At 45.0% G+C, this 25815-nt stretch overlaps 1 protein-coding gene across 2 annotated transcripts in view; it reads right to left on the bottom strand.

Moving 5' to 3' along the window:
- Nucleotides 1–25815, bottom strand: part of VPS8 (VPS8 subunit of CORVET complex) — a 457588-nt gene that overhangs the window by 406661 nt on the left and 25112 nt on the right. For both annotated transcript variants that reach the window (XM_068245033.1, XM_068245032.1), the window contains exons 4-6: nt 20634–20761; nt 6349–6442; nt 5727–5759 (exon numbers count right to left, since the gene is read on the bottom strand). In XM_068245033.1, coding sequence (XP_068101134.1) covers nt 5727–5759; nt 6349–6442; nt 20634–20761 — 255 coding nt within the window. The remainder of the gene's footprint in view (nt 1–5726; nt 5760–6348; nt 6443–20633; nt 20762–25815) is intronic.

Raw genomic sequence — 25815 nt, 5'->3', positions numbered from 1 at the left:
GGAAAAAATTGTATATCCTTATATGTGTCGAAGGGATCACCTCCACAAACTGGGGAGAACGATAATCCCTTATTTAATACCGACACATGATCTGTAGATAAAACAAAATCTGTTAAGTTGAAAATATTGTTCTTATCCTCCAAGCCCCCTGTCGCTCCTTCCACTTCTATTCTCTGTTCTTTTTCCCTTTCCGATAGGGCTGCACTCTCTGTTTGAGGATTGGTTGAGTTTCTCTGTTCTGCCCATATCTGTTCTGTTTGTTCTGAGGTCTCTGCCTGTCTACTCTCTGTTTCTTGTCTCCTTTTTTGTGTATTATGGGGGCCTCTTCTTCTTCTTCTCCTACCTCTCCTGTGTCCCTGCCATCGCCTAACCTGACCGATCTTTCAGGAGAGGAAGGAGAACCCTGGGAGTCACAATCTTCATCATTATTTCTCCCCTTTCTCCCTCTGGACCTTGATCTAGCTCTTCCCTGATGACAATTATAATACTCACCTTGGTTCCATTCCTTCACATCCAGCTGAAATTTATTCTGTTTAACCATTTTAATTTTTCTTTCGGTGGCCTCTACCTCCCGTTTCACCATATCATTCAATCTAACGAATTCATCATTGGAACGGTATCCTTCTAACCGAGCTATGCTTTCCTTTATTTCAGTCTTTAATTCCTCCAGCTGAATAGTTTCTTCCTCAATTGTCATACGCATAACATTTAAATCATACGCTATTGCTGCAGCTTTCCACCTAGGAATAAACCTGGGATTCCTCAAATGACCAGCCAGGATAAATCTATTCCTCATTCCCCAGGGTACCACCCCCTTATCAACATAGAATTGCATTGTAGATATACTCCATTATCTACGCAAATGTCTGAGTGTTAATTTCTTGTGAACTCTAAAAAGTTTCTTAAGGTCATTTAAATCTTCTCGACTCTCACTAGTGTCTTCCTTAAAAGCTGCCGAGATGTCAGTATCAATCTCGGCCCCCAGAACATACGCCATGGCTTTCCCCCAGTCCACGGGAGGAAAAAAAAAAACTTTAAAAAGATCCACAATACGATCCCCTTTAAAAGTTCCCACCCTTTTTCACATTAGGGCAGACTTTCTGCGTTAACGCAAACGGAAGCCGTTTGCATTAACCAAGGTAAGATGAAAGTCCATAGACTTTCATTTTACCTTTCACACTCGACGCTGCGTTTCGATGCGTTGCGGTTCCGACGCACCCGGGCGCAGTTTTTCCTCCAACGCACCCGCGAGCCGGCGGTTTCCGTCGGGTTTAATTACCAGCTACCGCCGCTGATTGCGTCGCACCGCAGATACCCGACGACACGCCGCAGGCAGACAACGCGTGCAGGAGAACGGCTCCTGTTCGCGTTGTCTGATGTGAAAGAGCCCTAAGAGTTAGGGTTTCAGTGGGGTGATTATGACTCAACTTCAATACCTCACAGAACTGTTCAACTCAGAAAAAATTCAAAAATCAAGAAAAATTAATTGATCTGGTGCACAAGTCCCTGAAAGACTTAGTTCACCTCAAGAAAACCCGAGGGAAGGCAGGTTGAAAAATACAAAACATATTAAATTTAGGAACAACCGCCACTCTTCAGAACTTTATGTCAAAAATAGTTTATTGGTAGAAAAATATGTAACAAACACCCCTCTGATACACCCTAACCCCTAAAAACAACAAGGACACGGGCATCCATTTACAGGAGTACTCCTGGTACACACAATCTGACACTCAATCCACATACACTTCAGATTTAGATCAAACGATCTGTTCTACTGCATGTGCCTGTGATTTGCTGAATTGAACCAGGAATCTCTTTCCACATCAAACTTAGGACAGTCCAGATATTGACAGCTATATTTCTGCTCTAAAGCATATCCACAGTCCTAGATTAATTCATGTGCATAAGAATAGTCCTTGCTCCATACAAGCCCTCCGGCAACAAGTAGCTCCGCAGACAGCACTCAGTGCATATATCATTCCAATGTAACTAGATCTCTCCGGGCTTTTTGTAGCATAAGCCTGCTTTAAATTTCTCAATAACTTTATCCCTGACTTGTCTGGTGTGTTCTTTGGACTTCATGGTGTTGTTGCTCCCAATATTCTCTGAGGCCGTCACAGAGCAGCTGTATTTGTACTGACATTAGATTACACACAGGTACACTCTATTTAGTCATTAGCACTCGTCAGGCAATGTCTATGGGCAACTGACTGCACTCAGACCAAAGGGGCTGAATAATTACACACACCCCACTTTTGCAGCTATTTTTTTTAAAGGTTTGGAATCATGTATGATTTTCGTTCCACTTCTCACGTGTACACCAATTTGTATTGGTCTTTCACATGGAATTCCAATAAAATTGATTCATGTTTATGGCAGTAATATGACAAAATGTGGAAAACTTTAAGGGCTGAATACTTTTGCAAACCACTGTATATCTGACTTTAAAAATACGGGGACTGCTTTATTGAAGCAGCACAAGTAACTATTTTTTTGATTGGTTTATTTCATTTTTCGTGGATTAAGCAGAGCTATTACTGCATATATAAATTATTAATGATGACTGTTATCTGAGAAATAGAACATTTTATCATATTTTCTATTCTAAATACAGTTTAACCACTTAACCCCCCGCGGTACGAATTTCTCCGTCCTTTTTTCCCCCCTAAAAAAACAGGGACGGAGAAATCCGTACCCTCCGTGCTACCGCTGCTGTCCGCGCTCCCGCCACTCATGTGCGCGCTCCCGACGCTCGTGCACGCCGCCGCCCGCTCGGAGATCAATGAACGGGAAAATCCATTCCCGTTCGTTGATCTAAGCCCCTGCAATGATCTGCTGCTTCTATTAGAAACAGCGCGATCATTGTGACTCTCCCAGCCTCGTACTACTTCCTGTAAGCGTCCTTCCGGAAACAAACACACTGTGGCCATCTTGTGGCCAAATAGTAAAACTACACCCTAAAGCATTTTACATATACAAACACATTACATTTACACAATAAATTAACTCATTACCTCCCACACTCCCCAATTATTATTTTTTTTGTAATTAAAAAAAAAAAAATACAATAAAAAAAACACATAAATAGTTACCTTAGGGACTGAACTTTTTAAATATTTATGTCAAGAGGGTATAACACTGTTACTTTATAAACTGCAGGCTTGCAATTAGGGATGGATGCAAAACTGAAAAAAAATGTACCTTTATTTCCAAATAAAATACAAATGACAAATGGGCAAATACATTTCATGGGTTTTAATTACAGTAGCATGCATTATTTAAAAACTATAAAGGCCGAAAACTGAAAAAAAATAATTTTTCCCACATTTTTTCCTATTTTCCCATTAAAACACATTCAGAATAAAATAATTATTGGCATAATGTTCCACCTAAAGAAGGCCTAATTGGTAGCGAAAAAAACAAGATATAGTTCATTTCATTGCGATAAGTAATAATAAAGTTATAGACGAATGAATGGAAGGAGCGCTGAAAGGTGAAAAATTGCTCTGGTGCTCAAGGGGTAAAATCCCTCAGTTGTGAAGTAGTTAATGTGTGTTTTCCCCTTTGTTTCTCAGTGGAGCCAGACCCTGGAGGGGATGAGCTCAGTACCAAGAGCTGGGACTCAGGGAGACTTGCCAGTGAAGCCTCTGGCCTGGCAAGCAACCTGGAAGATGAGCTGATGAAATCCCAGACTCGTTTAGGTTACCTTGATGTTGAAAAGGAACTGGAATCCAAACAGGATCTGGTAAATGCTATTTTCATCTTCTAACTAAAATTCTATATATGCATTTTTATTTACTATGCCTTTTATTATCATGACCTTACTTGAGCCTAGGTAGCTTGGACAATGAGCATCAAGATGGTGATCAAGGGGTAAAACCCCTCAGTGGTGAAGTGGTTAAATTAATTAGGAGTTGGAGTCGGTGCATTTTTTCCTGACTCCGACTCCAGGTACCCAAAAATTGCTCGGACTCCGACTCCACAGCCCTGCTATTTATTATCTGTAATACACATACAGTTCATGATCTCATAAGTTTATTTTCGCTTCAGATTTACTTGAAGCCAGCTGTCAGGCAATACATGCAGAATCTGGCATCTGCAGCTGGCAATCCCTGTACAACCATTAAACATGTCCACCTAGTTGAATGATCTTATTTGGTTACTAGTAAAAAGGCCTGCCTGTTAAAAAACGGGAGCTAGGCCACGGCCGCTAAAACCTGGCAACGTGCATACCGATGAGTCCTGCTCACCCGTTTTCCACCACTGTCCGAAGTGTATGCACACAGGGAGATGTTGCTTGCTTTGCAGTTGGAAAAAGCTGTTATTTCCCACAATGCAATGAGGTTCTCAGACAGCAAACTGTCAAGTCTGGAAGCACGGACAGACACAGGGACAAGATGCAGAGACACAGGGGTTTTATTATATAGGATACAAGTACAGAACAGGGGTGGCAGTTATGACCGTCAGCAGCTCACTGTGTGCATGGTTGAACCAAGTTAAATCCATCTTTGTAAACAAGGTTTGCATCATGAGGTGCAAAGAGTTGATGCAGAGAGAGACTGAATTAACCTTGAGAAAGGTGGAGGAAAGGCTTTTGAAGCAATAGTAACATTTTATGTGCAGCAGTGGAGGACAACGTGGGAGGAAGCCTCTGGATGAATTACAGGCTTCCCTCTCCTTAAAGAGAATCTCCGACCAAGAATTGAACTTAATCCCAATCAGTAGCTGATACCCCCTTTTACATGAGAAATCTATTCCTTTTCACAAACAGACCATCAGGGGGTGCTGTATGACTGATATTGTGGTGAAACCCCTCCCACAAGAAGCTCTGACTACCTAGGTACTTCTGGCAGTTTCCGGTCTGTGAACCTTGTTGCCTTGTGGGAAATAGCTGTTTACAGCTGTTTCTAACTGCCAAAACAGCAAGCAGCAGCTACATCACCTGCCAGCAGTAAAAATGTCACCATGTGATAAATGTCAGAATATAAATCAGGGATTTAAAAGATTTTACAATGGGCAAACACTGACTAAATCATTTATACATAATTATTGTAAAAATGAAGCTTTTTTTATTATTACATTATTTTCACTGGAGTTCCTCTTTAAGTATGTAATTTTTCACCCGAGGTTTGCTTCATATTTGCTTTAAGCAAGCACACTTATGTATAAGTACACTGTCACTTTAAGGTATTGAACATTAAAAAGTTTTTGTGCCATATGCTGTGTAAGATGGAATTCACTGTCACTATTCATTTTATTTGCTTTCAGGTGCTGGCTTTAAATGCCACAATTCTCTTAAGCTTAGAATTAATGCTGCATGTAACCAGGCCAGTTACCATTTGAATTCGGAATTTACGACGTCTCTTCATCACTAGAGTCTGCTTTATGTCATGTTGAGGATTCTATTGATCTTATCAATTTAGATAGGATGCCTGGGAAAGCCTCCTCAGTAACAGTAAAGGCATCTAATTACATTTATGTTTGCTAAAGAATGTTTCTCCTCTGTATGTCAGTGTATATAAGCTGTGTTTTTCACTTTTGGTCAGGAACCAGTCCGACGAAGGCTTTTTATAAGTCGAAAGCTCACTGTTTATCCATCTCTAAGTTAGCCAATAAATGGTATCATCCTGATTCAAAACTTCTTGCTTTTACTCATGGCTAAAACGGTACAACACTTTACTGCTTGAACATTAAAAAAAGGAGAGATTAAAACAGATACTCACTATAGCAGTAGGCAGTCCAGCATCTACTTTATCCTGAAAAAAAAAGAAAAATGTGACAGATTTTTTTTTCTTTCTTGTGGCAGATGCATTGATTATTGTAGATTCTCTAAAGGTGGCTATACACTGATAGATTTGCAGCAGATTCGACCATGAGATAGATCTCTGTCAGATGCCTGTCAAGTCGAATCTGGCAGGAATCTATCTGATGTGTGCCACACACTAGGAGCAGATTCCCAATAGATTTCAGAATGAAATCTATTGGAAATCGATCTAAATGCATTATTGGACGATTAGTTCCAATGCAACTTTATAGGCCATCGATCTGCTGCCAGCAGATCAACCTAGATTTTCCATCCTGTCAGATAGATCAATCGAAATTGGCTGCAAATCAATCGATACATTTGATAGAATAGGTTTCCGGATCGATGGCTGAAATCGACCAGTGTATGGGCCCCTTTAGGTAGGTGCAACTAAATCTACAATGTACTTTTTTGGGGCTATGTCTAACTACTTTGCATAGGTTTCAGTTTTGAAAAGAGTTCCTTGCATTTTCGTTTACACATCAGATAATTCCTATGGAGATGCAGCTACTTCTATATGGCTCAGCAGCATTGGAACTTACAGCAGCAGATACTATTTGAGCAGAGACTCCTTTGAGCAGTGTATGGCGCATTACAGATCCATGTCTGGAGAAGGCATCTGGCAATTTCTTCTTTCTAACAGGACAAGTAAAAAACAATGAAAATCAAGAGTCAAGCACAGGCAACAAGCAAATTTGTAATCTACAAAAAAACAATAATCAATGCAACAATAGGAGTAACAATGCACCATGAAATTCAGTGGAGGCACAGGGGCCCTGCCATCCAGCAGGGTCAAAAGCTTTAAATCTATGTAACTTTGCTTCAATGGAAGTTTTACGTAACTGATACCCTGCTGTCTGCAAGTGTGTTGGACACAGAAAATAACACACATTGATCAAGTTTGCCATTATAAGCTTCCTCCATGGCAATATTTTCAACTTTTTATTATTTCAGGTATTCCAATTTATATACTGCATATAACAATGTAAATGTAAACAACCTTATTGGAGTTAGGGCCTGTTTCCACTGGGATAGTGATGCGAATGCGGTTACCTACCCGCATCGCATCACTTTCGCTGGCGCCCGCGTCACTGCTGCATCTCCCGACACGGAAGTCAATTGAGGAGATAGGACGCGGCTGTGGGCGGATGTGGCCGTGCTAAAATCTGCAGCATGCTACAGATTCTCGGATTGCTCCGCACAACATGCACGCAGTGGAAACTATTCCATTGCCATGCATGTGTTTCAGCACAACCGCTGTGTGATGTGGCTATGTAGCCGTATTGCACCGCTTCTAGTGGAAACGGGCCCTTAACCACTTGCCGACCGCCCACTACCTATGGGCGGCGGCAAAGTGGCATGCCCAGGACCACGTAACGCTGATGGGCGTCGGGTCCTGGGACTCTTCCTGGCCGGGGATCGCGCGCATCCGCTGGCAATAGGCTCCGGCTCACCCGCGACTTCAACCCTCCGGCCGTTCGGAAGCGCTGGCGGGTTGTTAACCCCTCGATCGCCGCGTTACAAGCGTATAATACGCTTTGTAATGTATACAAAGTGTATTATACAGGCTGCCTCCTGCCCTGGTGGGCCCAGTGATCGAGGGACCACCAGGGCAGGCTGCAGCCCTCCCTGTCTGCACCCAAGCACACTGATCTGCCCACCTGCCCCCTGATCACCCACAGCACCCCTCAGACCCCCCCCCCCCGCCCACCCTCCAGACCCCTGTTTGCACCCAATCACCCCCCTAATCACCCATCAATCACTCCCTGTCAGTATCTGTTAACGCTATTTTTTAGATTAGGTCCTAAACTGGCTCCTGATCACCCTCCACCCCCTCAGATCCTCCCCAGACCCCCCCCCCCCCCGTCTACTGTATACATCTATTCTCCCCTGTCAATCACCCATCAATCACCCCCTTGTCACTGCCACCTATCAGCTCAGACCCTAACCTGCCCCTTGTGGGCACCTGATTACCTGCCCACACCCTCAGATCACCTCCGAAAGTGCATTGTTTACATCTGCTCTCCCCTCTAATCACACAGTGATCACCCATCAATCACCCTGTCACCACCTGTCACTGCTACCCATCAAATCAGACCCTAATCTGCCCCTTGCAGGCAACCAATCAGCCGCCCACACCCTCAGATAGCCCCTCAGACCCTCTCTGATCAACTGTCATATGTCAGTATAAGCCACACTCTGTATTTTACACTATAAAACAAGCAGAGCCAATGACCCTCTCAATTGCCCTGCAGTAAAAATCTTATTTAACCTCTTGACGACCAGCTAACGCCGATTGGCGTAAACTGGTCGTCTGCGGGTTACCATGGAAACGAGCGGCATTTCCATGTCAGTTCACGGAGGGTGTCTCCGTGAACAGCCGGAGAGCCACCGATCGCGGCTCGCCGGCAAAATGTAAACAGGCGGGGAAGAAATCCCCGCTGTTTACATCATACGGCGCTGCTGCAGCAGCGCCGTAAGGCAGATCGGCGATCCCCGGCCTCTGATTGGCCGGGGATCGCCGGCATATGATAGGCTGAAGCCTATTCTTCAATGCGCAGGACGGAAATCCGTCCTGCGCAGCTCACAGGGGGAGGGAGAGGGAGAGACGGCGGAGAACGCTGCGGAGGGGGGCTTTGAAGAGCCCCCCGCTAAGCATATGCAGCCGGCGGCGATCAGACCCCCCCAGCAGGACATCCCCCTAGTGGGGAAAAAAAGGGGGTAGTCTGATCGCCCCGCTGTACTCCTGATCGGTGCTGTGGGCTGTAGAGCCCACGCAGCACCGATCAGTGAAAAATCCCCTGGTCGGCAAGTGGTTAACCACATGAGGACCGCCCCCAGCCGAAGGGCGGCGGCAAAGAGCGGGCCCAAAGGACCGCAATACACCCATCGGCTGCATCAGAGGTGGCTGTGCGGCGATCGCGTCATCAATGACGCGATCGCCGCCGGCAATAGGCTCCGCCCACCCTGCTTGGAAACCCGCCGGCCAATTAGCAGCACCGGCGGGTTTCAAATGCGGCGATTGGGCCAATCAGAGGAGTATAATACACTTTGTTATTGTAACAAAGTGTATTATACTGGCTGCCTCCTCCGCTGATGGTCACTCGTCGTGCGACCATCAGAGAGGACGGCAGCCATTAGCTAGGTGAAAAAAAAAAAAAAAACACTTTGCCCCACACAGACCCCCCCGATCGCCCACCCCAGCCCTCAGAACCCCCCCTGACCACCCCAGCACACCAGTATCTGCACCCCACCACCCACCTAAAAACCCATCAATCACTCCCTGTCACTATCTAGCGACGCTATCCCCTAGGTTAGGTCCCTGACTGCCCCCTAGGGTCCCCTGATCACCCCCTACCCTCAGATCCCCCCCAGACCCCCCCCCAGACCACCCCCCTGTATACTGTATACATTTGTATACAGCTGCCTTACCCACTGATCACCTGTCTATCACCTGACTATCACCTCTTGTCACCACCACCCATGAGAGCAGACCCTAAACTGTCACTTAGGGGTACCTGATCACCCACCCAGACCCTCAGATTGCCCTCAAACCCCCCTCCTGATAACCTCCCCAGTGCATTGTTTACATCTATTCTCCCCTGTAATCCCTCACTGATCTCCTATCGTCACCCCCTGTGTCTGCCACGCACCAGATCATGACCCAGTCTGCCCCGTGCGGGCACCTAATCAACCCCATACACCCTCAGATCGCCCTCAGACCCCCCCCCCAATCCCCTTCCCAGTGCATTGTATTTGATTGTGCTGTAATTGTATTTGATTGTGCTGACATTCAATTTGATTGTGCTGACATTCAATTTGATTGTGCTGACATTCAATTTGATTGCGCTGTAATTGTATTTGATTGTGCTGTAATTGTATTTGATGGTCCCGTGATTGGCTTTGAGTGCCCCGTGATTGGCTTTGATTGCCCTGTGATTGGCCTGTGATTGGCTTTGATTTGCCCGTGATCGGCTTTGATTTGCCCGTGATCGGCTTTGATTGGCCCGTGATCGGCTTTGATTGTCCAGTAATTGGCTTTCATTGGCCTGTGATTGGCTTTGATTGTGCCGTGATTGGTTTGATTGGCCTGTGATTGGCTTTGATTTGCCTGTGATCGGCTTTGATTTGCCCGTGATCGGCTTTGATTGTCCCGTGATTGGTTTGATTGCCCAGTAATTGGCTTTCATTGGCCTGTGATTGGCTTTGATTGCCCTGTGATTGGCTTTGATTGGCCTGTGATTGGCTTTGATTGGCCTGTGATTGGCTTTGATTGTCCCGTGAATTGAGTGCCCTGGGATTGGCCTGCGATTGCCCTGTGATTGCCTTTGATTGTCCTGTGATTGTTTCTGATTGCCTCTGATTCCCCACTCGCCACCACCCCCCTGTCACTATCCTAGTGATCTAAAAACAGTGATCAGTGAAAACTGTCACTTTTTTAGTATCACTAGTGTTGGCAGTTAGGCCAGTTAGCTAGGCCCCTTTGTAAATGTCAGTTAGTGCTCAGCCCACTGCACCACAGTCACTAATTAGCGTCATCACTGTCGCTAATCAACATTGGTACTATATAGTTTCTGTAAGTGATCATTACTGATCGCAGTCAGATCTATTAGGGTCACTAGGATCCACAAAAAAACGCAGTGTTTGCCCGATCAGGCCTGATCGTTCGCCTGCACTTGCGTTCAGCCTGCCCCACCGCAGTGACAGAAAGTTTTTCTGATCACTGCAAAAAACACTGTACAATAGCTGTGGCACTGTAAACATCAGTTTAGATTTTTTTTTTTAATCAGTGACCACAGCTTTCTACCTCTCAAATACTACCTTTTGCTAGGTAGGTGCTCTTTTTTTCTGGGTAGTCTCAGAGGAATACCCCTAAATTTAGCAGTCCACCATGGCAAGAAAGGGGTATTCCGATGATAAGGGTTCTAAGGTACATGGCCCAGTCGGATGAGGACGATTGGGACGCCTCATTTGATGAATCTTCCGGTCAGAGTTTGAACCTGAATTGAGCAGTGGCTCACTGACCGATAGGGATGACGAGGTTGAGGTCCCGGCTAGAGCCAGGCGTACCACACCCCATGTTGGACCGCAGGTGGCGCAGGATCCGCCTCAAGGGCAGCAGGGTGGTGTCCGTGCTGGTCTGAGATTTCATGGTGGGGCAGGCACCAGCAGCACAACATCTCCTGGACCTAGAACCAGTACTTCCGTAGACCCTGGTGAAGTGGCGAGCACCAGCATGGAAGTTGAAACTGGTTCGGTGGCACGTGCAGTAAGATCCCAGTCGCAGCCACCAAGAAGACGGGCCCGTACTACCCCTAGTTTACCAGAGGTGCTGGCAAATCCAAATTGGCAATCCCCTGATTCCGCCGCACCCGTACTTCCCCCTTTCACCGCCCAGTCTGGAGTCCAGGTGGAGACAGATAATCTAGGATCGGCCCTAGACTTTTTCTATCTGTTCTTCACCCAGGATCTCTTAGACTCAATTGTGGCAGAGACCAACCGTAAGGCCACACAATATATAACTGCCAATCCGGAAAAGTTCCTTGCCCAGCCTTTTCGGTGGAAACCAGTCCAAGTTTCCGAAATTAAAATTTTTTGGGGCCTTCTCCTTCACACGGGACTAGTAAAGCAGAATGTGTTGCGGTCTTATTGGTCTACGGACCCAGCATATCATGTTCCCCTGTACTCTGCTGCCATGTCCAGGACACGATTTGAGAACATCCTGCGCTTCCTGCACTTCAGTAACAACGAAACCTGTCATCGAAGTGCGACCCTGCTTTTGACCGGCTCCACAAAATTAAACCCCTTATAGACCACCTGTCATCCAGATTTGCAGATGCTTATACCCCTGACCTGGACACCTACGTAGAAGAGTCCCTCATACGTTTTACCGGGCGCCTTCGCATCAAACAGTACATCCCAAGCAAGCGCGCCCGGTATGGGGTGAAACTGTATACGCTCTGTGAAAGGGCCACAGTCTATACATCTTATTTTAGGGTCTATGAGGGAAAAGACTCAAAATTGGAGCCGGTCGGATGCCCTGACTACCTGGGGAGCAGTGGAAAGGTTGTGTGGGACTTGGTGTCACCCTTGTTCCAGAAGGGGTACTATCTTTTTGTGGACAATTATTACACAAGTGTGGCCCTCTTTCAGCACTTAAAAATAGAAAAAATCCAATGCGGTGGCACCGTGCGGCCTAGTCGCCGGGGCTTCCCCCAACGGCTCATTACCACCAGACTTGAACAGGGACATAGGGCCGCCTTGTGTGCTGACGACCGGCTCGCGGTGAAAAGGACAAGAGGGAGGTTTACTTCCTGTCCACCATTCACGCAGACACGACAGTTGAAATTCAACGGCGAACTGAGGTCATTGAAAAACCCCTTGTTGTCCACGAGTATAATACTAACATGGGAGGGGTGGACTTCAATGACCAGAGGTTAGCGCCCTATTTAGTTGCCCGAAAAACAAGACGCTGGTATAAAAAAAAGTGTCTTTTTACTTCATTCAATTGGCAATTTACAACAGCTTTGTTCTCTACAGTAAGGCTGGGAGAACTGGATCGTTTATTCAATTTAATAAACAGATCGTGATGGAACTCCTGTATCCAGGAGGTGCCGTGGCCCAACCCCAAGATGCAACTAGCCGGCTGCATGGAAGGCATTACGCCTATCCAATTCCGAATACCCCAGGTCACCGAATCCGAAGAAAACGTTGTCGTGTCTGCAGCAGGGCTGGAATAAGGCGTGACACCACTGTTTATTGTCCCACCTGTCCTGACCAGCCTGGCCTATGCCTAGGGGAGTGTTTTGAGAGGTACCACGAGCAGGTACACTATTAGAGAGTAGGGAACTCCACACACAGCACTGAGAGACCCTTGTGTGCCTACTGCTATTTCACACTGCTGCGATGCGTTAGGGCAAAATGCCTAGCAAAAGTCACACTTTGCGGTCCCCCCCTACGTCGGAAGTGCTTGACTTAACGCTAGTGCATGCCTACGTTACTGCGTGGCTTCTGTGGCAATATCGATCGGCCCGGAAGTCATGTTAGTCTATGGCGACGCAGTTCATTACTAGGCCGAATGCTACTCTTGTGGTATTGCCTGAAGGTCTGTTTTGGACGATACGGTGCGGCGGGCTCGACCCACCGGATATGTCAATATGCAGTATGAAACCAAACATCGGGTTTCCAGAGACCCTAATACACAGGGCTGCCAGAAACCTCTCCTTTCACTTGGGACAAATTGCGTAATGTACTTCGCCACAACTCTGTGCGATCTGCACTTGGCACATTGTCCCATGGGGGAGGAGAGGTTTGTCCTTGGGAGGTAAGTTAAAAAAAAAAAAAAAACCAGGTAAGCAAAAAAGTTAATGTTTGGTTCGCAATGTTAAGGTTTTGATTAAAAAAGTTTATTAATGTTAATGAAGTAATTGCTTTGCTGCTTGCTTGTTTTTTGTTTTTGTTTTTTTTTTTTCTCTTTTTCCATCCATTAAACTTCCAGGTGGACCGAACGAACGACTAACCAGCTGCAGCACTGATGGTGCATCCTGACAGAACATTGCGCGTCTGTCAGGTTACATAAAATCGGTGCATGCAGCGCTGCAGGACGAGATTTCTCCTCCGCAGTCAAAAAGATACGTTTGCCGAGGCATATGGGCCAAGGAGTGGTGTTGGGGTTCATACGCTTTGGCAAGCACTTTGTATCAAAAAAGAACTCTGGCAATGATTTTTTCATCCACATCGATCGGTGTGAATGGATAAATCAGGCTTGCCAGGGCATACGAGCTGGTGGGTTTGGATTTTTGTGGCGGCAGCTCCTATGTCCTGGCAGACGCCTTCCCCTCCTTTTTGTATTGTTTTTTTTTTTTTTTCTCTCTTTTTTCTATCCAGACCGACCAATCAGCTGCAGCACTGATGGTGCATCCTGACAGAACATTGCGTGTCTGTCAGGTTACACAAAATCGGTGCATGCAGCGCTGCAGGACAAGAGTTCTCCTCCGCAGTCAAAAAGATGCGTTTTCCGAGGCATATGGGCCGAGGAGCGGTGTTGGGGTTTCATATGCTTTGGCAAGCACTTTGTATCAAAAAAGAACTCTGGCAATGATTTGTTCATCCACATCGATCGGTGTGAATGGATAAATCGGGTTTGCCAGGGCATACGAGCTGGTGGGTTTGGATTTTTGGGGTGGCAGCTCCTATGTCTTGGCAGACGCCTTCGCCTCTTTTTTTTTTTTCAAATTTTTTTGGCAGATATTTTTTCATCCACATTGATTGATTGATTGATTGTTTGACATTCATTTTTCCTTTCAGCCCAGAGTACATTACCCTTATGCCCAATATAAGGAGTATAGCAGAAACTCCTAATACTGGCCATACATGTAATGATTGCAGAGACCCTAAAATGCCAGGACAGACCCCACGAATGATGCCATTTTGGAAAGAGGACACCCCAAAGTATTCCGTTAGGTGCATGATGAGTTCATAGAATATTTTATTTTTTGGCACAAGTTAGCAGAAATTGTGTTTTTTTTTTTTCCACAAAATGTCATTTTCCGCTAACTTGTGACAAAAAATAAAATTTTCTATGAACTCACCATGGCCCTCATAGAATACCTTAGCGTATATTCTTTCCAAAATGGGGTCATTTGTGGGGTTTGTTAACTGTCCTGGCAAGTGGGGGGGGGTGCTAAATTGTAAGCACCCCTGTAAAGCCTGAAGGTGCTCATTGGACTTTGGGCCCCTTAGCGCAGTTAGGGTGCAAAAAAGTGCCACACATGTGGTATCGCCGCGCTCGGGAGAAGTAGTTTAATGTGTTTTGGGGTGTATTTTTACACATACCCATGCTGGGTGGGAGAAATATCTCTGTAAATGACAATTTTTTGCTTTTTTTTTTTTACACACAATTGTCCATTTACAGAGATATTTCTCCCACCCAGCATGGGTATGTGTAAAAATACACCCCAAAACACATTAAACTACTTCTCCTGAGTACGGCAATACCACATGTGTGGCACTTTTTTGCACCCTAACTGCGCTAAGGGGCCCAAAGTCCAATGAGTACCTTTAGGATTTCACAGGTCATTTTGAGAAATTTCGTTTCAAGACTACTCCTCACGGTTTAGGGCCCCTAAAATGCCAGGACAGTATAGGAACCCCACAAATGACCCCATTTTAGAAAGAAGACACCCCAAGGTATTCCGTTAGGAGTACGGTGAGTTCATAGAAGATTTTATTTTTTTGTCACAAGTTAGTGGAAAATGACACTTTGTGAAAAAAAACAATAAAAATCAATTTCCGCTAACTTGTGACAAAAAATAAAATCTTCTATGACACTTTGTGAAAAAAAAATAATAAAAATCAATTTCCGCTAACTTTTAGCACCTCATGAAACCTGACAGGGGCTCAGAAAAGTCAGAGATGCTTTAAAATGGGAAAATTCACTTTTGGCACCATAGTTTGTAAACGCAATAACTTTTACCCAATCCAATAAATATACACTGAATGTTTTTTTTTATCAGACATGTAGCAGAATAACATTTGCGCTCAAGTGTATAGGAAATTTTACTTTATTTGAAAAATGTCAGCACAGAAAGTTAAAAAAGTAATTTTTTTGACAAAATTCATGTCTTTTTTAATGAATATAATAAAAAGTAAAACTCGCAGCAGCAATCAAATAGCACAAAAGAAAGCTGTATTAGTGACAAGAAAAGGAGGTAAAATTCATTTAGGTGGTAGGTTGTATGACCGAGCAATAAACCGTGAAAGCTGCAGTGGTCTGAATGGAGAAAAAGGTCCTTAAAGAGACTCTGTAACATTAAAAAACGTCCCTGGGGGGGGGTACTCACCTCGGGTGGGGGAAGCCTCGGGATCCTAATGAGGCTTCCCACGCCATCCTCTGTCCCACGGGGGTCTCGCTGCAGCCCTCCGAACAGCCGGCGACAGACCAGACTGTGACTTCAATATTTACCTTTGCAGGCTCCAGCGGGGGCGCTGTGGCTGCTGTCGGCTCCGAAGTAGACGGAAATACCCGATCTCAGTCGGGTCCGCTCTACTGCGCAGGCGCCGGAGACTTGCGCCTGCGCAGTAGAGCGGACCCGACGGCGATCGGGTATTTCCGCCTACTTCGGAGCCGACAGCAGCCACAGCGCCACCGCTGGAGCCGGGAAGGTAAATAATGACGTCACCGCTGTACGGAGGGCTGCAGCGTGACCCCCGAGGGACGGAGGACGGCGTGGGAAGCCTCATTAGGATCCTGAGGCTTCCCCCACTCAAGGTGAGTACCCCCCAGGGGACGTTTTCACGTTACAGTTCCTCTTTAAAGAAAACCTAAACTGTAAATTAAAAGTCAAAATAAGCATACACAAGTCATACTTACCTTCCATGTAGTCTACTCCTCAGTGTCTTTCTCCTTTCCCGCGTCCGGTTTGTCCACTGTGATCAATGGAATTTTCCGTCCTCCATTTTGAAAATGGCCATTACCCATAACAGCTTTCTTGTCAGCACACAGTTAAACTGTAACATCGCCCACTTGAGCCATAGGGACACATGGACATTACCTGCCACATCAGTTTTCCCCTCAGCTATAACTGACAGCACCTGATATTTTACTGACAGCAACTGATATATTTCAGATCTGACAAAATATTGTCAGAACTGGAAGGGATTATTGTCAGAAGAAAATGGTGAGCTTCTGAGAGGAACTGATGGCAAGGTAATTATGTAATGTTCATTTGAAGTTACCTCATGTGTTTATTTTAAATATTTTTACTCAGTACAGGTTCTCTTTAAGGGGCGAAAAGACTGTGGTCTTCAAGTGGTTAAATCTGTCTGACTGTTTCTTTGATGTATACGTGCTCCAGAAAACAGTGACCCAAGTTGGGTCAGAGAGCTCAGAGAAGCTCTTTTGCATAGATAAAAAATGAAGTTTCTTAACGGATTCCTGTACTAGAAACAATATTAGACTTATATCCGTGCTACTAATGTTCGATTTCTTAGCTATACTACACATACATATCATCTCATAAGTTTATTTTAACTTCAGATTCCCTTTAAAGAAAACCTGTACTGAGAAAAACGGCCCCTGGGGGGTACTCACCTCAGGAGGGGGAAAGCTCCGGATCCTATCAAGGCTTCCCCCATCCTCCTGCGTCCCACGGGGGTCCCGCTGTGCCCCTCCGAACTTCCGCAATGTAAATATTTACCTTCCCGACTCCAGCTCAGGCGCAGTAGCGGCGCTCCTCTCAGAAGTAGGCGGAAATACCCAATCTCAGTTGGGTCCATTCTATTCCGCATGCGCAAGTCTCCGGCGCCTGCGCAGTAGAACGGACCTGACTGAGATCGGGTATTTCCGTCTACTTCAGAGCCAAAAGCCGAAACAGTGCCCCCGCTGGAGCCTGGAAAGGTAAATATTGAACAGGCTGTCGGATTTGTCGCTCCGGCTTTGAAGGGCTGCAGCGAGACCCCCGTGGGACAGAGGAGGATGGGGGAAGCCTCATTAGGATCCTGAGGCTTCCCCCTCCCGAGGTGAGTACCTAGTTACAGTGTTTTGTTAATGTTTTTATTTTTGTTTTATATGTATAGTATCACTTGTTGCAGTCTCTGTTTAAATGTGGTCACACACACAATACAATTTGTTATGTTCAATTATTATTATTTAGTATTTATATAGTGCCAACATCTTCCGCAGCGCTGTACAGAGTATATCGTCTTGTCACTTAACTGTTCCTCAGAGGGTCTCACAATCTAATCCCTACTATAGTCACATGTCTAGGTATGTATTGTGTAGTGCATGTATCATAGTCTAAGGCCAATTTAGGGGGAAGCCAATTAACTTATCTATATGTTTTTTGGATGTGGGAGGAAACCAGAGTGCCCGGAGGAAACACATGCTGACACGGGGAGAACATACAAACTCATATATATTAGCTACATAAGGCTACAATTGGCGACAAAAGCAAGATGGATAGGACTTTGTTGTTGTAGCACTAACAATTTTATTATTCATATGAACAGAAACAACAATAACCACCATTGCGCTGTCAGAAGATTTAGGATACCAATAAGAATATTAGGGCGAGAAGGAAAAAGACATTGTTATATATCAATTTTAAGCTTTTCTATGGTCTGTGAGTTTGCAGGAAATACCCATCAGGGATGCTCACCCGGATGTCGGATATCCGGTTAACCCGGATATCCGAACTTTTTTACGCTATCCGACCTCTTATCCGGATTCCGGATACCTGTGCAAATCCAGATAACTATCTGCGGATAGATTGACGGCCTACCCGGATATCCGCGGATTTACCAGATATCCGAATCCGGATTACAAGTTCGGTGGCAAAAAGGACCACTACCACCACCCTCTCTCTCTCTCTCTCTCTCTCTCTCTCATTTTGTCTTCCAGGGATTTGTGGGCTGTCAAAAGCAAGCTCACATACATTGGCCAGGAATCGAACCCAGGTCTACTGCTTGGAAGGCAGCTCTCCTCACCGGTATACCACCATTGGCCGGGAATCAAACCCATGTCAACTAACATTACAGGCTGAAGCTCATTTCTTCAACTACAAGAAACGCCGAGGAGAGGAGAGAGAAGGAGGAGGAGGAGAGAGAAGGAGGAGGAGGAGGATGAGAGAGAAGGAGGAGGAGGAGGAGAGAGAAGGAGGAGGAGAGAGAAGGAGGAGGAGGAGAGAGACGGAGGAGAGAGAAGGAGGAGGAGGAGGAGAGAGAAGGAGAGAGAAGGAGGAGGAGGAGGAGAGAGAAGGAGGGAGGAGGAGAGAGAAGGAGGGAGGAGGAGAGAGAAGGAGGGAGGAGGAGAAGGAGGAGAAGAAAAAGGAGGAGAGGAGGTTTTTTTAAAGGTTAAAAACGTTTTCAAAGTATTTTAAAGGCCACTTCCGGTTTGTCTATCCGGATATCCGTGTTCATGCGGATATCTAAAAGTTCAGATTCGGATATCCAAATCGGATCTGTATATCTGGATATCCGGATCCGAAGCAATTCGGATTTTAAAAAGTACTATCCGAGCATCCCTGATACCCATGCACTTGAGGAAGGATCCTTTGGGGGGGGGGGGGAAAAAAAAAAGGTCAAGTGATCGTCACTAATCTATTTATTTTCTTCCATTTACTCATGCATCACATTGGCATAGTGGAAAGTACCCTGGTCTTGCAGAACTATGGCCCCCAGCTCAATTCTGGTCCAGGATACAATCCACGTGAAGTTTGGATGTGCTCCCCATTTGTGTGAGTTTCCTATGGGTACTCTGGTTTCTTCTCACATCCCCAAAAAAACTAGCTGATAGTTTAATATGTCTTCTCCCCCCCCCCCCCCCCCCAAAAAAAAAAATAGCCTTAGACTACAATAGAAACATAAGACAATGCCTGACTATGGTGGGCATTACATTGTGAGCTTGTCTGGGGGTAAGTAAGTGACATGACTAAATAAAAGATGTAAAAGCGCTGCAGAAGATGTCAGCACTATTTAAATACACAATAATTATAATAGTATGTTTAAAGCCTTCCAAGAGATAAAACAAAATGGAGGAAATGGTGTAATAAAACTAGCGAATATAACAACTGATGAAGGATAAGAACTAGTCTTACCTGTAACAAAGATATTTTAGCCACAATTTTAATTTGGCACTAGACAAGACACTTCATAGAAAGCTAAGACTAGTGTGCTATTACATTTTTTCCCTGAGTTTTCTCCAAGGAGATATTTTTTAAACCTCTTTAAAATAACTTTTCAGCACTCTACAAATGAAAAAGTACCAAAAAGTAGACAAAAAAGTAGGAGAAAACTCAGGGGAAAAAAATTAATTGCATATGGGCCAAAGTCTTTTCCAAATGAAGCCAAGATTCTTGCAGTTACATACAATCTTCCCGCTACCCTTATTTAAACATTTTCCAGTAGTTCTATACAACACAAGAGTTTTTATAATTAACCTCCCTAGCGGTATGGACAGAAATGTCCGTTCAAAAAAACATGCTGTGAACAGTATAAACATGCATACACATCAATACTCTCCTGCACTGTATACTAGACCCTTGCTTGACACATTTTGGCAAGTTACAGGAAAAAAAAAGTTTTAAAAATAAATTTTATCACTGTTTGCACAGAAATCCTGGGGAAATTGAACGCTGGGAAGGTTAAAGGGGAACTTCAGCCTAAACAAACATACTGTCATTAAGTTACATTAGTTATGTTAATTAGGATAGGTAATACATTTTTTACCCACCCTGTTTTAAAAGAACAGGCAAATGTTTGTGATTCATGGGGGCTGCCATCTTTGTCATGGGGGCAGCCATCTTTTTGGTTTAAAGGAGGTGACAGGGAGCATAACACACAGTTCCAACTGTCCTGTGTCCTGATAACCCCTCCCTGCTGCATGTTCTAGGCTTCAAATGTCAAATTCAAATTGTAAAAAAAAAAAAATTGCACCAAAACGAGAACAACAACATCATAAATCCCATCATGCTTTGCACAGCATCAGGGGAAAAATGCCCGGGCAGTTTTCTTCTGTGCAGCTAAAAATGAGGCTTGTATAAGAGAAACAAAGTTCTGATGCTGTGAAACTATTAAAGAAACACCAGGCCTTTTCAGTGCTGCTGAGTCGATTTTTAGTCTGGAGGTTCACTTTAAAGATGTCTTAATCCTGTCATGAAATGTAAAAACATTGATTTAAATCAAGTTCCAGTTTTCTATATTATTTGGGTTTACTCGCTTCATGTACCTTCCGGCAAATGCCCAGTTTTGTCTGACAGTGAACAATTTCAGATTTTATAAATAGGATATGCTTCATATTTATAGCTAAGAAGTAGAGTTTTGATAATACCTCTTGTGTGCCCGGTCACCACTGTCAGAGCTGGCCAGTGATGAAGTGTCACAGGAGTGGGTGTCAATGGTCTCTATGTTCAAGAGTGCAGGATCTTCTGGTATGAAAGGCTCATCCTCATCGTCAGTCTAAATTGAAAAATGTTTCTAATTAAATCAAATGACTAATCCTTAGGTCAAATCCCCTCAGGGATAATAACTTGGGTGGCTTGGGATGTTTCTGAGCATTCCGATTCCCTCCCACCTCCTGTTCTGCGTATAAGGTTAGGAATGGGACACTGCTATAAAAGGTTAGGAATGGGACACTGCTGAAAAAGGTTAGGAATGGGACACTGCTGAAAAAGGTTAGGAATGGGACACTGCTATAAAAGGTTAGGAATGGGACACTGCTATAAAAGGTTAGGAATGGGACACTGCTATAAAAGGTTAGGAATGGGACACTGCTATAAAAGGTTAGGAATGGGACACTGCTATAAAAGATTAGAAATGGGACACTGCTATAAAAGGTTAGGAATGGGACACTGCTATAAAAGGTTAGGAATGGGACACTGCTATAAAAGGTTAGGAATGGGACACTGCTATAAAAGGTTAGGAATGGGACACTGCTATAAAAGGTTAGGAATGGGACACTGCTATAAAAGGTTAGGAATGGGACACTGCTATAAAAGGTTAGGAATGGGACACTGCTATAAAAGGCTAGGAATGGGACGCTGCTATAAAAGGTTAGGAATGGGACATTGCTATAAAAGGCTAGGAATGGGACACTGCTGTAAAAGGCTAGGAATGGGACGCTGCTGTAAAAGGCTAGGAATGGGACGCTGCTGTAAAAGGCTAGGAATGGGACGCTGCTGTAAAAGGCTAGGAATGGGACGCTGCTGTAAAAGGCTAGGAATGGGACGCTGCTGTAAAAGGCTAGGAATGGGACGCTGCTGTAAAAGGCTAGGAATGGGACACTGCTGTAAAAGGCTAGGAATGGGACACTGCTGTAAAAGGCTAGGAATGGGACACTGCTGTAAAAGGCTAGGAATGGGACAATGCTGTAAAAGGCTAGGAATGGGACGCTGCTGTAAAAGGCTAGGAATGGGACGCTGCTGTAAAAGGTTAGGAATTGGAAGTTGCTGTAAAAGGTTAGGAATGGGACACTGCTATAAAAGGTTAGGAATGGGACAGTGCTATAAAAGGTTAGGAATGGGACAGTGCTATAAAAGGTTAGGAATGGGACACTGCTATAAAAGGTTAGGAATGGGACACTGCTATAAAAGGTTAGGAATGGGACATTGCTATAAAAGGCTAGGAATGGGACAGTGCTATAAAAGGTTAGGAATGGGACAGTGCTATAAAAGGTTAGGAATGGGACAGTGCTATAAAAGGTTAGGAATGGGACAGTGCTATAAAAGGTTAGGAATGGGACAGTGCTATAAAAGGTTAATAATGGGACACTGCTATAAAAGGTTAGGAATGGGACACTGCTATAAAAGGTTAGGAATGGGACACTGCTATAAAAGGTTAGGAATGGGACACTGCTATAAAAGGTTAGGAATGGGACACTGCTATAAAAGGTTAGGAATGGGACACTGCTATAAAAGGTTAGGAATGGGACACTGCTATAAAAGGTTAGGAATGGGACACTGCTATAAAAGGTTAGGAATGGGACAGTGCTATAAAAGGTTAGGAATGGGACAGTGCTATAAAAGGTTAGGAATGGGACACTGCTATAAAAGGTTAGGAATGGGACACTGCTATAAAAGGTTAGGAATGGGACACTGCTATAAAAGGTTAGGAATGGGACACTGCTATAAAAGGTTAGGAATGGGACACTGCTACAAAAGGTTAGGGATGGGACACTGCTATAAAAGATTAGGAATGGGACCCTGCTGTAAAAGGATAGGAATGGAACACTGTTGTTAAGATGATTTAGGTAACCCCAAAAAAGATAAATAAGCACAATCACTTATTTTATAACAATAAATACAGTATATTTTTGGTGTGTTTTGAAAACAGAACATAACACACATTGGAAACTGAAAACATGCTTTACACATTATATGAAATTGTGAACAATGGCTTTTGCTGATGTTTTACAGGCAAAAGTGAAAATGTGTCCACTCCAGTTAATTATTACACAAAACCCAGAGTAGTTTGTGAATCATTCATTGCATTCAGTGAAAATCACTGCATGCCCTGGGATCACGACTAGGATGTTTAAAAACCAACAACCTAAAAATGACATTGTAAATGATATTTATTAAGCAACTACCGACAACTGGATAAGCAGCTCTGGAAATCAGGCTGTATGATTAACTTATTTGTCCTTGAATACTGTCACTGTGAACTTATTTCTGTTTAAAGATAAACAAGGACACTATCATGGCACTGCCCCCTGTAAGCAAAGCTATCCTGTGCTGCTAATGCCTTGTATGGAATAAATCATACATTAAAGAAAATAAGCTATTTTTCAGGCAGTTAGTGAATATTAGCAATTTAGCAGATTTAGCTGGTCAGTTTTCATCTAAGCAGTCAAGTCGGGGCAAGCAGGCAGCAGGTGCTAAAATAGCAATTGTACAGGTGGAATCTATCTTTTATATAACACTGAAAAGGGGAGGCTACAGATATCAGTGACACCTGTACTCAAACAATCATGAATGACTATTTCACCATAGCCAAGATCTTAGCAAATTTTACAAAACTGTCAGTGCGTGTGAGGTTCAGACCATGGAATTTCTGTTATCTCACTAATATTATAAATGCAAAAGTTTGGATGTTTGTTATTCAATCATGTAACAATGGCTGAACGGATTTGAATGAAATTTGGCACACACGACCGGAGAGCAGGGAGGAGGAGCGGACGTCATGACGTAGGTTCCTGTGGTCTGCTTTCCCGCTGCGAGACGGACCTCCGTAAGCAAGCGAGCCGACCCTGCTGAGGAAAAGACTCCCAATGTAGTGCACTCCAGGCGGCTACAGGTCTGCTGAGCACGGGCAGTGCGGAGGAGACAGAGCGGGCACCTGAAATATTAAAGGCGGGACACGGACAGCTGAAGAGCGGGGAGAGGACGCTGAGACGCAAGGCGGAAGTGTTGGTGGCGTGGCAGCAGTAAAAGATCTCCCTGTGGGAGCTGCGTGTGGAGCCTCGGCTGTTGGGAGAGTGGAATACTGGACGGCCAGACACGAAAAGCAGCTGTTCACTTGTATGGTCACTTGTACTGGGGACTCCGGAGCACTACAGATGGCTATATTCCTATAGATTGTGCAGGTGAGGAACTGCACGCCCGTACCCCTCCGCAAGCTGAATCAGGTCAGATTAAAAACTAATTAGACCAGGAAGCTGAGGAACTGAGTGCCCCCATCCCCTGGCAAAATAAGAAGGTGCCTGCCTGCAATTAGATAAAGAAGTCTGCAGTAAAAGCTTAATATAGAGATGGCAGGAGGCACAAAGAAAAAGGGAGCTGAAGCAGGGAATGTGGGGTCAACAGGTGCCGTGTCTAAAACACCACAGAGGGGAGCAGCGGATTTCTTTGCCCCTGCAAATGTGGTTAGTCCATGTGACCGAGTGCCAGCAAAAATGGGTAAAGCAGCACGGGAAAGCCCACCTCAATCCCCAGCTAATAAAAAATCTACTAGTTTGGAAGAAATGTGGGCATATTTGCAAACACTACCCACAAAACAGGACTTAAGTGACCAGACCGAAAAAATTGTATCTAACACTAATGCTGAAGTGACTGCATTGAGGGAAGAGGTGGATGTACTTACTGCACGGACGGAAGCATTAGAACAGGAATTAATGAAGGTGAAAACAACGCTGATGGAGCTACAGCAGGAGAGAAGTGACCAGAGATTGGTTAACAGGAGGATACACATCCAACTAGAAGATATGCAAAATCGTTCAAGACGGTCAAACATCAGGATTCGGGGGCTGCAGGAGTCCATAACTGGAGAAAGACTACGTCAGGTAACACAGACCATCTTCAATAGGATCTTGGAGAGGCCGGAGGACCAAACTGTTATTATAGACAGAATACATAGAGCATTGGGATCGAATTTGAAAGTAGGGGAAAAAGACAGGGATGTGATCTGCCGGCTGCATTATTATATGGAAAAGGAGGCTATTATGACTGCAGCATGGAAACATCCGGCAATAGAATTCGAAGGGAAACCGTTACAGCTTTTCCAAGACCTGGCGTTATCGACCCTGCAGCAGAGGAGAGCTCTTAAACCACTGCTACAAGTGCTACAAAAGGAAGGAGCAACTTACAGATGGGGCTACCCATTCTCATTGCAAGTTAAGAAGGGCGCAATTGCTTTCGCGCTCAGAGATCCTGCTGACCTACCTGATCTTTGTAGAGTGCTTAGAATTCCTCTGATTGAGCTTCCGGACTGGGACATTGAAGGTATAATGACGGGTAAGACGCGGCAGGGCCGCCGAAGCTGAAAAGACGTAAAATGTTTCCATGCTGTTTCCATGCTGTTTCCACGCTGTTGAACTGAACATTATAGGATTGAGGGTACAAACCCTCCCTTCAAGTGATGAGGGGGAACTGTGTCCCACTGGGGGAGGGGGAGGAGGGCTGTGGGGCGGACTGGGGGGATGGGGATCACGAGGTCTAAAAGATGGGCTTGTAAAATGTGAATGATAATATGGGGTGTCTCTTCCTTTCTCTCAGGGGCGCGGGCGGGATGGGGGGGTTCCTGGGGGCCGGGGGCGGGGGGGGTTGCTGTACGGTGGGGGGTGTCCCGTGCCGTGCCGCCCCTCCCCGGCCCCGGCTCTCGGGCCTCCCCCCTTGCCCTGGGAGGGTGGGGGTGGGGAGGGAGATGATGGAAGGTGCCGGTAATGAAGATGCTAGAAAATGAGTTGTGTTATATGCCACTAAGATAGGGAACATGATGTGTTGTATGGAGGGTGGTGTTGAGAATATAGGGGTTTAATCTTAGGAGTTTATGAGTTTGCACTGACACTAAGGAAAAGATGGAACTTAATTACATGTAATATTGAAATATAGTGCGTGACTGTGGGAGGGGGGAGGAGAGTGAAGGGGTGTGGAGGGGTAAGGAAGAACGCAAATTGTAGGGGAAATGTAAGATAATGGGGTGGTGTGTGGGGGGGAGGGGAGCCAGTAGGGGTGGACGGGGGGCGCGCTAAAAGCGCCCCCCTCGCCCACCCTGAGAGCTGGGGGTGGGGGGAGACG

Source organism: Hyperolius riggenbachi, chromosome 7, assembly GCF_040937935.1.
Source record: "Hyperolius riggenbachi isolate aHypRig1 chromosome 7, aHypRig1.pri, whole genome shotgun sequence".
NCBI classification, from domain to species: Eukaryota; Metazoa; Chordata; class Amphibia; order Anura; family Hyperoliidae; genus Hyperolius; species Hyperolius riggenbachi.
Note: the sequence above shows the minus strand (reverse complement) of the source record. Positions and strands in the feature narration are given on the sequence as shown.